Here is a 12,586-nt window from a genome sequence, read left to right on the forward strand (position 1 = left end):
TCACGAGTTGCAGAGGTCGCGGAAGCAGCAGTAGACCGGGTGGGCAGCCCCGATGCTGTCGGGGTCAGTGGCAATGCAGGAGGTGGAGCAGGAGCGGCTCACCACAGGGATCTGGTTGAAGGGGAACTCTGCAGGGTGGCCAATGTCAGAGCTGTATCCCTGCCTGGCCCTGCGCGCTGCCTCCGACCCTTCCCTGCCATCCCCATTCCTAAGGGCTCAGGTCTGGGGTGTCCTCCATGCCTAGCACCCCTTGCCCCAACTGTGACATGTTCGTGGATAGTGACCCAGCCCCTCATGCATCTGCAGCACCGGCCCAAGACAGAGGCTGAGGCAACATCACCTGCCAGTCTGTGGCAGAGCTGGGGCTTGAGCTCCTCAGGGGACCTCTGCCTCTACCCCACCCCATCCCCAGTGCCTGGTGCCCCAGGGTGGGTCCCTGAGGGGCTATGCACCCCCCCTCAGCTGCACGGGCCCCCTCTAAGGTGGGGAAGCCCACCCTGCCTTTCCCACCTGCCGCCTCTCAGGCCCAGAGGAGCAACTGCAGGGTGAGAGAGGCATTTGGGGGAGGTGGCCCTGACCTCTGCACACCCCAGGCCTGCCATGGGGCCCCGCCTCACCCGACTCCACGGTCACCAGCTCGGTCTTGCAGGCTGTGTCCTCTGGCTTGCAGTAAGTGATGTTCTTGCATGAAGAAATGGCTGTGGGCTGCTCACAGGTGTAGCACCTGAAGGCCTCACCTGGGTAAGGTGGGGGGGAGGGGCAGACCCTTATCACCTGGCCTCAAAACCCATCCTGGAACCAGAAGGAAGGGGTTGGAGACTAACTGTGACCCTTCAGAGCCCTCTGGCTGACTGACAGACTGGAACTCTGCATCCCTCTACTGAGCCTCAGTCTCCCTTCCTGGAGAATGGAGCCATGACCCCTGTCCTGGGGTGAAGCTGGGCTCTAGGACCCAGAAGGCTCGTTGAGAGTGAGGAGGATGAGCTGGTGGGGCCCGGAGGAGATCTTCAGCCACAGAGCCCCCCAATAGCCCTGTCCTCTCTGGGAGGCAGGCAGACAGGCCCGGAGGCATGGTCCCTCACCAGCCACATCCGGCCCACTCACCACAGCCCACACTCCAGGCTGCCATGAGCAGCAGCTGCACTGCCCAGCACGAGGCCATTCCTCCGTGCTCGGGAGCTGGAAGAGGCGGCTGGCCTCACATTGAGATTTATACCCACTTGGCCCCTTGGGCACCAGCCCCTGGGTGGCGGCGGGAACTGGTCTGTGAGTCAGTAGGGTGTCACAAGGGAGGGAGCCACCTGAGCCATCGTCACTCACTGGCCCTGGGGGGGGTGGGACCTGGGAGCACCAGTCTGAGGACCGTGGCCCTGCCCTCTGCTTGCACACCTCCAGCCTGGGGAAGGGAACTCACCCCTCCCCAGACATGCCCTGTTGTCCTGGGACAGCTCTGACTGAGAAGGCCCTTCCCACTGAGCTCAGCCTGACCCTCTGATGAGCCCCCACATCCTGGCTCTGCCCTTGAGGTTCACATAGGCCACACAGCTCCAGTCTCGGGGGCCCTGAAGTCCCAGGCCCTGGGTGGCCTTGGCCCTTGTTGCCCAGGCCCTGCATGGTGCTCCTTCCCTGCAGCCTGGCCTGGCCTAGCAGGGAGGCTACTCAGGAGCTACAGCCCCATTTGGCTGGCCAAGGGCCAAGGCCACTGTCTTCCACACCCAGACCCCCTCTGCCTGGTGCACCTGATACACATGCCTGCAAAGTAGAGGCCCGTGTGGAAAAGGGTGAGGGCCTGGTGAAGTGTGAACAGTGTCAGGTGGGGGTGGTGTGGGCCAGCCAGGCCCCTCTCAGGATGACAGGTGTGGGCCCAGCACTGGTCCCTCAGCGCTGCTGGCCCCTTCTCGGCTAATAGCCTTTAGAGCAAGTCTGAATGGTTGGAGGAATGAATGGGTGGATAAGTGGGTGGGTGGATGGGTGGACAGATGGGTGGAGGGATAGATGGATGGATGTTGGGTAGATAGGTGGATGGACAGACGAATGGGTGGTTGGATGGATGATGTTTGAGAGGGTAGATGGTGGAGAGAGGAATGCGGAGATGGCAGAATGAGGGATGGAGGGATGGGCGGCTGGACAAGTGCGGGTAGGCAGGTGCATGGTGCATGGGCCCTGCTGAGGCAGAACGGGCTGCTGGAAGGAGTTCTGGGCTGGCACCCATCTAGGAGGCCTGAGTTTTGGTCTTGGCCTTGCTGGTTTCTCTATGTGTGGCCTTGGGGTGGCCCCTTTTTCCCTCTAGACTTTGGTTTCCTGTTGTAGATTGCAAAAGTGACCTGGTCTTGTGTGGGCTGAGGCTAGTTGTACAAGGCTGGGGATGGTTGCAAGAAAGCAAGGGGAGGGCATGGTTTGCAAAGGGCGAGACCGTGGTTACTGCGAATCGAACAATGGGGCTGTACTCAGGAGGTGCGCAGACAGCAGCGGGAGCGGCTCCTTCCCAGGGCTTGGTCTGCAGACGCACCCAGACATTGCGAGAGGTGCCAGGAACTGTCCAGTTCTGGAGCCTGGTCTCGCCTCCGCCCAACCTCCCGTGTTACCCAAGCCTGCTCAAGGCACTCTCGTCCCCCTTTCTCTCATCTGCAAACTGGGCAGAGGAACATCCGCCCCGCGGGGTGGCTGTGAAAACTAGCAAGTGCTGGGCTAAGGATGGGTCTCTCTGTAGGGCTTTCAGCCCCACGCAGATCACAGTGCAGGGGTACCTGAAGCACAGGTGGGGTGGGCATGCCAGCGAGCCGAGCAGGTGTGGGCCCTGTCCATGGAGCTGCCGGCGTGCTGTTGGCTGTGGCTGCCTGGAAGGAAGCCGCTTGCCCTGGCTTTGAAAGGGAAGGAAGACCTGGGAGGATGCTCCGGGTGGGAGTAGCAGCCAGGAGAGGGGCACACATAGCCTTCCTCCGGGGAGATCAGGCACCACCCTGGCCCATCCCTGTGCCCAGCGCCCATTGGCAGATGGGAAAGCAGCACCGTGCCTGGGCCAGACATAACCAGGCAGGGCAGGATTTATGCCCTAGTTGAGCTACTGCCCTCCTCTCCCCCCGCCTCTTGGTAGATCCATGCCCTTCCTGCTGGCCCCACAGGTGGAATCAGGAGACCAGATCTGAGCCCCGTCAAGGGTAGTGTGTGACCTTGGGGGCAGCCCAGCTCCCTGAGCCTGCAAGTGCTCATCTGGGTCGGCCTCAGCCCTGTCTAAGCCTCAGCGGCTAATCTGTAAGTGGGACGCTTGTTGCTCCTAGCCCTCGGGGTTGCTGGACAGTTGAAATGCGGGGCTGTGTGTGAAAACTGTCTGGACTTTGCAAGACAGTCAGCAGCAGCTGGCAGAGACTCCAGCGGTGCCCTCGGACCCTCCTTCCTCTTGCCTGCCCATCTCAGTTGGGGGAGGATGGAGAGGAACCTCTAGGGCCCTCTCTAGGCCTGACCAGGCCACCTGAATGACCCTCACTCATTCCCCAAGATGGATCCATGGCCCCTGCCTGTACCTGCCCACCCAGCTGGCCACATCTTCCTGGTCAGGCCATCTGTGTTCTGGAGGCTGGATCCTCCTCCTTGGCCACACCCTCCACCCTCCACCCTCCACTCTGAGGGGCCAGCTAAAATGTACACTGTACCTCACCACTGCTCTTCCCAGAACCCCAGGCTCTCCTCTCCCTTCAGGATGCAGGCAAAGCCCTGCCACACCCTTGGTGGCTGGTGCCCACCCTGCCTGGCCCGGCCTGAGGGGCTGCCAGACTGTCAGCTCTTCCTCCCTGTCACCACAACCCCCCACAGAGAGGAGCAACCCGCTAGGGGCAGGGTGGTCTGTGCCAGCAGACATAGAATCCAGCTCCTTCCCTTCCCTACCTGCTCCTGTCTCATCTTCCAGCCCAAATCTGGGGCCACTAGCTCCTCCCTTCCCCACCATGCCACGTCTTGCACTGTTCAGCTCCTACAGGCTGTGGAACTGCGCAGGCTGCTACACCTGTGGGGCCTGGCTTGGCTGGGTCCCTGCCCCAGCAGCTCACCTTCTGCCTCTCCTCCCTGCCGGCTCAAGGACTCAGGCCATAGGGAGCCTCAGAAAGGGGACAGATACCCAAAAGGTGGCCTCATAACCAATGAGATCAAGGTCAAAGGTAGGGTTCTAAGGCTTGGATTGGGTCTCACTCATAGCCTGTGCTTGGGCATGAACTGAACCCTTCCCCTGTCATTGACTGAACCCTTTCCCCAGTCACATACTGAGCCTTGACCCTGGTCACATATTGAACCCTAAGCCTTGGTTTCAGACTGAGCCCTGATCCCTGGTCATAGACTGAACCCTGATCCTGATCACAGGCTGAGCCCTCATCTCTGGTCACAGATGGGCTTGGTTCCCAGTCTCTGTGGGAGTTTGTGGGGTACATGTGTGTTTGTAGGGTATGTCTGTGTGTACTGAGCCTCAGCCCAGGCTTTAAAGCCAAGTGACCCCACCACTCCTCACTTTTGTGGGAGACATGATAACATCCAGGTGAGAGGTATGACATGGTGGCTGAGAGCCATGGCTCCCTCTTGACAAAGTCAAAGCTCAGGGTCACAGCCCCAGATGGGGCATCCGAGATAGCACTAGAATGTTCCCAAGTTCCCAGTCACCCCCCCACTCCAGGAAGCTGCCCTGGTTCTGCCCCAGGGCCTCTCTGTTAGATGGTGGCTCCCCTGTGTGGTTGACTGCACTCCAGGGCCAGTGGGGCTCGCTGGGCTGTGGGGATCCTGCCCTTGGGAGCAGGCCCAGGGCCAAAAGCCCTGCAGCCTTCAGGTCTTCCCCCAGGAGGCTGGCTCGCCCAGGGGCCCAGGAGCAGCTGCGAGAGGTGTCAGGGACTGTCCTGTTCTGCAGTCTGGTCTCAGTAGGGGCAGGGCCAGGGCGCAGGTCCCAGGGTGAACGAGGGGGCCCTGCCCAGTCCTCTGCTCAGGCCAGGGCCTATCTCTTGTCCCCAGGGCAGCCCTGGGGAGGGGCTGGCTCTGGGTGGGAGGGCTGGGTCCCATTCTTCCTCAAGTTCTCGGGCCCTCGTTCTGTGTTTTTAGGACTGAGCGTGTGTGTGTGTGTGTGTGTGTGTGTGTGTGTGTGTGTGTGGGTGTGTGTCCACACAAGTGTGTATCCACGCCTGCGACTGCTGCGTCAGCCTGGGGGCCTGTGAGGCAGAGGACTTTCGGGGGGGTTGGCCTGGAGGACTCGGGTGCTGATTCCAAGCGAAGGTGAAATGAAGGCCCCTCCGCACTGGAGCTTGTGGCTGCCCTGGGCACCTGACGTCCCCCAACCCCGGAGTGGGGCTCGGGGAAAGCAGGGGAAGGGGCTGGATGTGTGGGTGGGCCTGGACAAGGTAGGTGGTGATCTCGCTGGATTCCCACCCACGGCCTCCTTGTAGCAGTCTCGGGGTACCGCCCTGCTCGGGGTCTGGAGAGGTGGGCAGCGGGGTGCTCCACTGAGCAGTCCCTGAGGGCCTGAAGGGCAGAGATCTGCCTGGTTTGTGTCCCAGGCCTAGTGACCATCCTTGCTATAGAACTTAAACCACATCACAGGGAGACAGGAAGAGAGACAGACATACAGGGACAGGGACAGAGCCAGAGACGCAGCCCTGCACAGAAAGAAGACTCAGGAGGCCTGGTTCAGGCATGACTTCTTCAGGGGATTTGGGGCTGGGTGGCACAGGGTGGGGACAGTGGGGGTGGGAGTGGTCTAGAGTCAGAGGCTCAACAGGGGGATAAGTGTGAGGGCCAGGGCCAAGGCCAGGCCACAGGGACCGTCCAGGGCAAATGCCCCGTCCACGTTGCAGAGCTCTGTGTTGCAGCAGGACACTGGCCGCGTCTGGCCGATGCCATCCACGTCCGAGGGCTCACACTTGCTGGCGCAGGACTTGGTCACTGTGGAGTCCCCCAGGAAGGGGTACACTGCGGATCCAGGAGGAGTCAGCTGTTAGGGCGTTCCTTTACTGCCCCTAGCCGCGGCCCCACGTTCCCCTTGAGCAGAAGCCCCTTTGGGGCTGCCTATCCAGGACTCAGTCCCTCCTGGCTCAGTGACCGAGTGCCTGCTACATGCCAGGGACACACCTGGTGTCTTGAACCAGCATTTCTCCCCTTATGGGACGGTTCCTGCCCCAATGTGGATGGTGGAACCAAGCCAGTGACCCCCCAAATAAGGTTGTAGATATGTTCCCGTTAAAGCAGCAGTCCCCAACCTTTTTGGTACCAGGGACCGGTTTCACGGAAGACAATTTTTCCACGGACCGCAGAGGGAGGATGGGGTGTCGTGGGTGGGGGGAAGGTGGTGCAGAGCTCAGGTGGCGATACGCGGCCTATTTCCTAACAGGCCAGGGACCAATACTGGGCCACAGTAAAGGAAGGGACAGAGTCAGGGGAAGAAGGAAATGAGAGAGGGAGGCCTCATTGCTTGGACAGAAAGCCTAATTTGGAAATGAGTACAAGGTGGCTGCCCACTGTCGCCGGGGGCTGAACTGGCCGGTGGTGCCTGGCCTGGAGGTGGCTCTGACCTGGGACCCCAGCCCCGCCCCACCGGTGCCTACTGACCAATCTCCAGGGAGTAGAGCGTGGTCTTGCACATGGTTTCACTGGCGTTGCAGGTGGTGATGCTGACACAGCTGGACACACTCGTGGGCTCCTGACAGGTGTAGCACTGCAGGGCCAGTGCTGCGAGGGAAGTGATCAGGTTCAGTCTGCCGGGTGGTCCTCAGCCCTGCCCTGGACGCCCAGCTCTGAGGGGGACAATGACACTGGCCAGGGTCCCCATGCCCGCTGGCCAAAACTCAAGGAAGACGCCACGAGCTTGGTCCTGGGGTGAGGCCACTGGGGAGATGGGCTCAGCCCACAGGCCAGTGCAGATGGAGCAGCTTTGGAAGTATCTGGCAGGCACAGGGAGCCTGAGGCATTGGCGTCTCCATAGTGAGAGGCACCAAGGCTGGGTGGGTCTCAGGCGTGGGTAGGAGCAGGTCACCCCTTGGTTCCCTCCCAGGGAAGGGCTGCGTGGGGATTCAGGGATCAGGCCAGGAGGTAGGTGCAGGGTGGGCTGGCATGTCTGGTGTGCCTGCGGGTGCCCGTGTAACAGAGGGTCTCCTCTCCCCAGGGAGTGCAGGCTGCTGGGGCTGGAGGTGAGTCTACTTCCCTCCTGCCCTAGTGTCCCTGGCCCCAGCCACAGGAGTGCACGGGGTCTGCCTGTCTCTAACTGGCCCTAGCAGCCCCCTGCACAGTGAGCCCACAGGCTCTTCCATCCCCACTGTGTGAGCTGCCTGGGGCCTCTGCCACTTTCTGGTTGACCTCAGTTTCTCCCTCCGGGAAATGGGCAGAACTGCCTGGCTCAGGCCCACTGGACCAAGCTCCTTTCCCAGTTGACCATGGGGGGCCCCTCGAGTCCAGGTCATGGTCCCTGATTATTCTCAGACCCGAGCCTGGTGACCCCACCCTGTTGTCTGATTTCTTTCCCTCCTCGTCATCCACTGCCATACCAGCCTTGGGCCCCTGCCCATCTGGAAGGCCACATTCTGCCCATTGCACTCCGGCCAGGGCCCCCAGCCATCCCGCCCCACTCTCCTCCTAGACCCAGTGGTAGGCCACACCTTCCTGGGACCCCCACTCCCTCTGTCCTCTCCACCTCCTCCTGAGGGGCCCTCCCTGGGGACAGTGTGGGAATGTCTGTGGGGTGGGGTCCCCTCTCCCCGGGCTGCCCCACATGCCCCGCGCCTCACCGAGCTTCCCGCAAGCAGCCAGCACCAGCGCCAGGAGTGCTAGCCGGGTCCCCGGCATGGTCCCAGCTGGTGGCTCCACACTCACCCTGGGCCTGCCTGGCAGGGACAGCAGGGACAACGGACACCAAGTGCCCAGACTGGTTAGCTGAGCAGATTAGTGGGCTCCAGTTACCAGGTGGAGGTGGGGAGACCCCACCCCAGGCCTGGTGGGGCCACTCCCTGCCTGGTCCCGCCTCCTCCCTCCCTGCCCCAGGCTGATCCTCCTCCTCCCTGCCCCTTCATGACCCCTCCAGCTCTTCCCATAGTCCTTCCAGGACGCCCCTTCCCATTTGGGGTCCTCCCCCACCTCCCCTCCACCCAGACATGGCCTGGGAGGGCTCCCCCACCCCTCAGGTCCCCTCCTGCCTTGGGCCCTACTCCTGTCTCCAGGGCAGACTCATGGTTCAGTGGCTCCAGGCTAGAATCTTCCCAGATGACCTTGGCCCCACCTCCCAGCTCCTTTGAGGGGGTCAGGCTGGGGATTTTGGGGACTGGGGGCTGAATTACCACTGGACAACAGCCACAAAGTTTGCTCAGAGGCTTAAGGAGACAAGCACTGAAAACTGCTGGGTTAACAGACAAAGTCCTGAATGGAGGGTGGGGGTGGGTGAGGAGGGGCTGGGGTTGCCTTGGAGGCACTAATCCTGTGTCCCCTGGCTCTGCTGGTTGGGCACCTTGATTTCTAATAGTCTAATGAGGCTGCCCTCAGGCAGGGCTTACCTAGCTTCCTTGTAGTAAGGAAATTGAGGTGACATTGCTTGACCAAAGCTCAGACAGAAAATAGGTGAATCTGGGTCTGGGGGCTCAGGGCAGGTCCAGCCACAGCTCCCCACGCCCCTGTGAACATCCTCCCAAAGTACCTGCTCCAGCCTCCTCAGGGTGGGCCTGGTCTGTGATCCTGCCATCCCCTCCCCGGTGTGTTGACAGGGGCCTGGTGTCTCTTCCCTGAGGGTCCAGGCTACAGTCTCACCGGGCTGTGCCCAGACTCGCACTGCAGCCCCGGCCATCTGCCCAAGTGTCCAAATCTCACCCCCATCTTGGACTTTGTTCCTGCTCTCCCCACTGCCAGGAACGCTCTTCCCTCTCTTGCTCCTCCAGTGGCTGAAATTCTGTCTTTGGGGACATGGCCCTTTCTTGGACCCTAAGCCTTCCTGCGGGGTCAGCTCCATTTGGGATCTGGTCTTTGTCCCATGTGACTGGGAGAGCCTGTGTTTCCCTGAGCACTGACTGGGTGGGAGCCGAAGGTGCGTGGGTGGTGGCTTGGGGGGCACCCAGGATCCCCTGGCACCCAGCATGCATAGAGACTTGGCCTAACGATCTTATTTTCCTCACTGCAGCCATGGAGGTACACGGTGCTAACTGACTTTAGTTTGGGTAAAGGCACTGGGGTTCTGAGAAGTTAATTGACTTAGGCAAGGTTGCCTAGTGATGCCTGGGTGGTGGCCGAGTAGCAGCCCAAGCCTGTCTGATTCTGCATGTCACCACACGGCCATGATGCCACCAACCATTGACTCTGGGTGAAGCTAACTGGATTAGACGCCACACCGCACACACCCTGGGTTCCTCCTGGGGCCTGACCCAATTCCTCTGCCATGGCAGGGCCCACCTTCTTCCTGTCCTCAGACCCAGGGGTTCCACCCGCACCTTCTACACGGAACACCTGCCTGCCCCCCAGGCACCTTCTACACGGAACACCTGCCTGCCCCCCAGGCATTCAGCTCTTCCGAGAGTTTCTGCCTGACCACCACCAGGGAAGCCCAGGCTGAGCCTTTCTGCAAAGTTGCGGCCACCTGCTTGGGCTGGGGAGGAATGTAGCCCAGCCAGGGTCTGGACTGGCTTTGTCTGAGAGGGCTCTGTTCTGGGAGGCCCACGCCCTTCCCTTCTCAGTTCCTCCAGAAACCTCTAGCTCAGTGCTCGGTGTGTCACCAGGATCAGGGCTCAGCCTGTGACCAGAATCAGGGCTCAATGTGAGACCGAGGTCATGTAACCAAAAACTTGGCCACTTGTCCACAAGGCCGAATCAGAAGAACAAAGATAAGCGGTCTGGGGAGGAAGGAAAGAGACATTTTTATTCCTTTGTCGGCAAAGGGAGGAAAAATGAAAACTGCCATGTCAAAATCCAAATGACTTGAACAGAGGCAGAAATACAGAGCTTTTAAAGGGAGTGTTCTCAGCTTCAGGCAATTACTGTGGTTAACTATTCTAATCATCCCATCTCTGCCAAAGACAAAGTCTGTGAACTCCATCAGCTGCCTGGGAGTTTTAACAAAAGACTTAACCTGCCTCAGGGATGCAGACCAGGCTGCAGGTTCCAAAAAGAGTGGAGGAAGTTTTAAAGAGACAGAATTTTTTTTCTTCTCCAGGCCATTCCCTATTACAGTCAGGGCTCAGCGTGTGACCAGGATCAGGGCTCAGTTTGTGACCAAGGTCAAGGCTCAGTGTGTGACCAGGATCAGGGCTCAGCCTGTGATAAGGGAGGCCTCCAGGGAGCTCCGCAGCAATGCTGCTGCTAAACTGGGGGAGTGCAAGGCGTCCTGGAGCTGCTGCCCTCCAGAACTTGCCCCTGACCTACGATCCAGGGATCAGATGCTGCCCTTGCACCCTCTCCCACAGCACCACCTCCTTTCTGGGCACGCCAGAGCTCTGCTGTGCCATCCTACGCCAGGACCTCGTCCAGATCCCTCTCTACAGATCAGGCAGATCAGATCAACTCTGTCACACAGATAGAGTAGGGAGAGGGCAGGAGGGAAGAGAGGCCACCCCTGCTGCCTTGGCAGTTTCTGCTGACAGCTCGGTAGCTCGGACAGCACCTAATGTGGGATGGGCAGCTCAGGTTCATGGTCCACAGTGTCCTGTGTCACCCACATCTGTGTGTCACTGTTTCCGGGGAGTTGGGGCACGGCTCCGCTCTTCCCCAGGGTCGCGCCCAGGAGGTGGTCCAGGTCTTGGCTGGGCCATAACCCTGTCAAGGCTCCCCTAGGGGAGGGCCTGCTACCAGACTGGCATGGCGCTGGCCGAATTCTGTGCCTCACTGTCTGTGGTGGAGGCTGTCCTCAGTTTCTTGCCATGTGGCCCCTTTGACACTGCAGCTGGCTTCATCAGAGCCTGCAAGCGGCATTCGATTTTATTGCTGTGTAACAAATCACCCAACACTCAGTGGCTTAAAACAACACTCGTCACAGCTCAGTCCTTTCTCACCCTGTGGGTTCGCTGGGCTGTCTGCTCAGGGTCGCACAGGAGGAAGTCCAGGTGTGGCTGGTGGCACTCTTATCTTCAGGCCCTGGAGAGGAATCTTCGCCCAGCCTCACTCAGGTGTCGGCAGAGTCAGGTCCTTGCGGTTGTAGGACTGACGCCCCTGTTTCCTTGCTGGTGTCTGCAGAGGCTGTTCTCTGCTCCAGGGCCACCCCTGCTCCTTCTTGCATGGCCCCTCTGCCTGCAAGTCGGCACCGGAGTGTCGGGTCCTCCCCGGGCTTCAATTTCTGTCTTTCTTTTCTGCCACCAGCAGCAACTCCTCAACCCTGACTGCATCTTGCTCCAGAATTAGAGAGCAGTGAAGCAGCATTTCAAATCTAGGAGGGCAAGGATGACAAGGCCTCTGTATGCTGTCTTGGGATGCAGCCCCTGGAGCACAAATTGGCACTGTCCACAAAACTCTAAAATGCCCCTGGAGTATTGTCCAATGCTGGATCCCCAGAATGTCACCAAAAAACCTGTGGATGGGTTGCCCTAGCTGCCTCCCGGCACTCCTGGGATCTGAGAGTCTGACTTAAGGTAGGTCTTTCGAGGGCGGAGCTTGGTTAGGGTTAGGCTAGGACCCTGATAAAATAGGTTAGGATTAAAAGCCATCAGTCTGCTCTACTGGAGCCAGAGCCCAGGAGGGGACACCCCTCAGCCTTGCTGGGATTCAGCAGAGACTGCCCAGGGGAGACCACCCTGAAGGCAGGCTGGGGAGGAGGGGATACCAGGCCATGGAGCCCCAGCAGAGAGAGAACTCTTCTGGTTGAGGGTGTGCTGCCGACATAAATTTGGAGGGGCTGTGCAGGGGACAAGGCTGTTTAGGGGATGGTATTGGCTCCTATGGGGCCAGACTCAGGGATGAGGTGAGGCCTTCCCTAAGAATGTAATCTGAAACTGGGCTTGGCCCCAGCTCCCCACGTGGAGCCTGAGGACTCCTGCCCCCAAATAGAGGTGCTCACAGCAAAAAATGTGGACAGTCCAGAGGACCAGGGAGAGGCCACAAAGATCAGAGCAGACGGGCGCTGCAAACAGCAGAGCACCTCTGGACTCGGGTGCATGGTGGTGTCTCAGTGTGGCCCCCAGTGTTGGTGGAGGGCCCACACATCCATCCCCACCTCCGGCCCAGCATCGGCTTGGGCTGCAGGGGCTGGAAAGTGGAACTCTGGTTCCCGGCCCCCTGGAGCCAGAGTCTTTCAGTCCCCAAAGGCAGGAATCCAGGCATTGGGTGACAACACACAGAGGCCATCCCCTGGCCCTTCTCACTGCAGCCTTGTCTCTCCTGTGCTCCTAGACATGAAATGCTGCTTCGCGCCTCTCTGACTCTGAGTGTGGTGGAATTCCTGTCTTCCACTTGCCACTCGAATGGCTTTTTCTCTGAGCAGCCTGCTCATTCCTTTGCCCTTGTTAATGGTGTCGCCCTTCCCTTGAGGAACCCGGAAGGATTTTTTTTTTCTTTTTTTTTCAAGACAAGATCTTGCTCTGTTACCCAGGCTGGAACATATACAGAGACTCGTCTTTTTTTTTACATGTGTGGCAAATATTTCCTAGTCTGTCTTCTTTTAGTT

At 59.7% G+C, this 12,586-nt stretch overlaps 2 protein-coding genes across 2 annotated transcripts; both read right to left on the minus strand.

Moving 5' to 3' along the window:
• SLURP1 (secreted LY6/PLAUR domain containing 1) lies at window positions 1-1,162 on the minus strand. The gene is made up of 3 exons (XM_012647948.1): window positions 1,105-1,162; window positions 618-737; window positions 1-128 (listed from the first exon to the last, which is right to left on the minus strand). The coding sequence occupies exons 1-3, from the start codon at window positions 1,160-1,162 to the stop codon at window positions 1-3; spliced, it is 306 nt and encodes a 101-aa protein (XP_012503402.1).
• Window positions 1,163-5,731: 4,569 nt separating this feature from the next.
• On the minus strand, window positions 5,732-7,803 carry LYPD2 (LY6/PLAUR domain containing 2). Its single transcript, XM_012648019.1, has 3 exons — window positions 7,746-7,803; window positions 6,574-6,693; window positions 5,732-5,937 (listed from the first exon to the last, which is right to left on the minus strand). The coding sequence occupies exons 1-3, from the start codon at window positions 7,801-7,803 to the stop codon at window positions 5,732-5,734; spliced, it is 384 nt and encodes a 127-aa protein (XP_012503473.1).
• Between the last annotated feature and the right edge of the window lie 4,783 nt (window positions 7,804-12,586).

This window comes from Propithecus coquereli, unplaced genomic scaffold (genome assembly GCF_000956105.1).
Source record: "Propithecus coquereli isolate 6110/MARCELLA unplaced genomic scaffold, Pcoq_1.0 Scaffold28, whole genome shotgun sequence".
Lineage (NCBI taxonomy): Eukaryota > Metazoa > Chordata > Mammalia > Primates > Indriidae > Propithecus > Propithecus coquereli.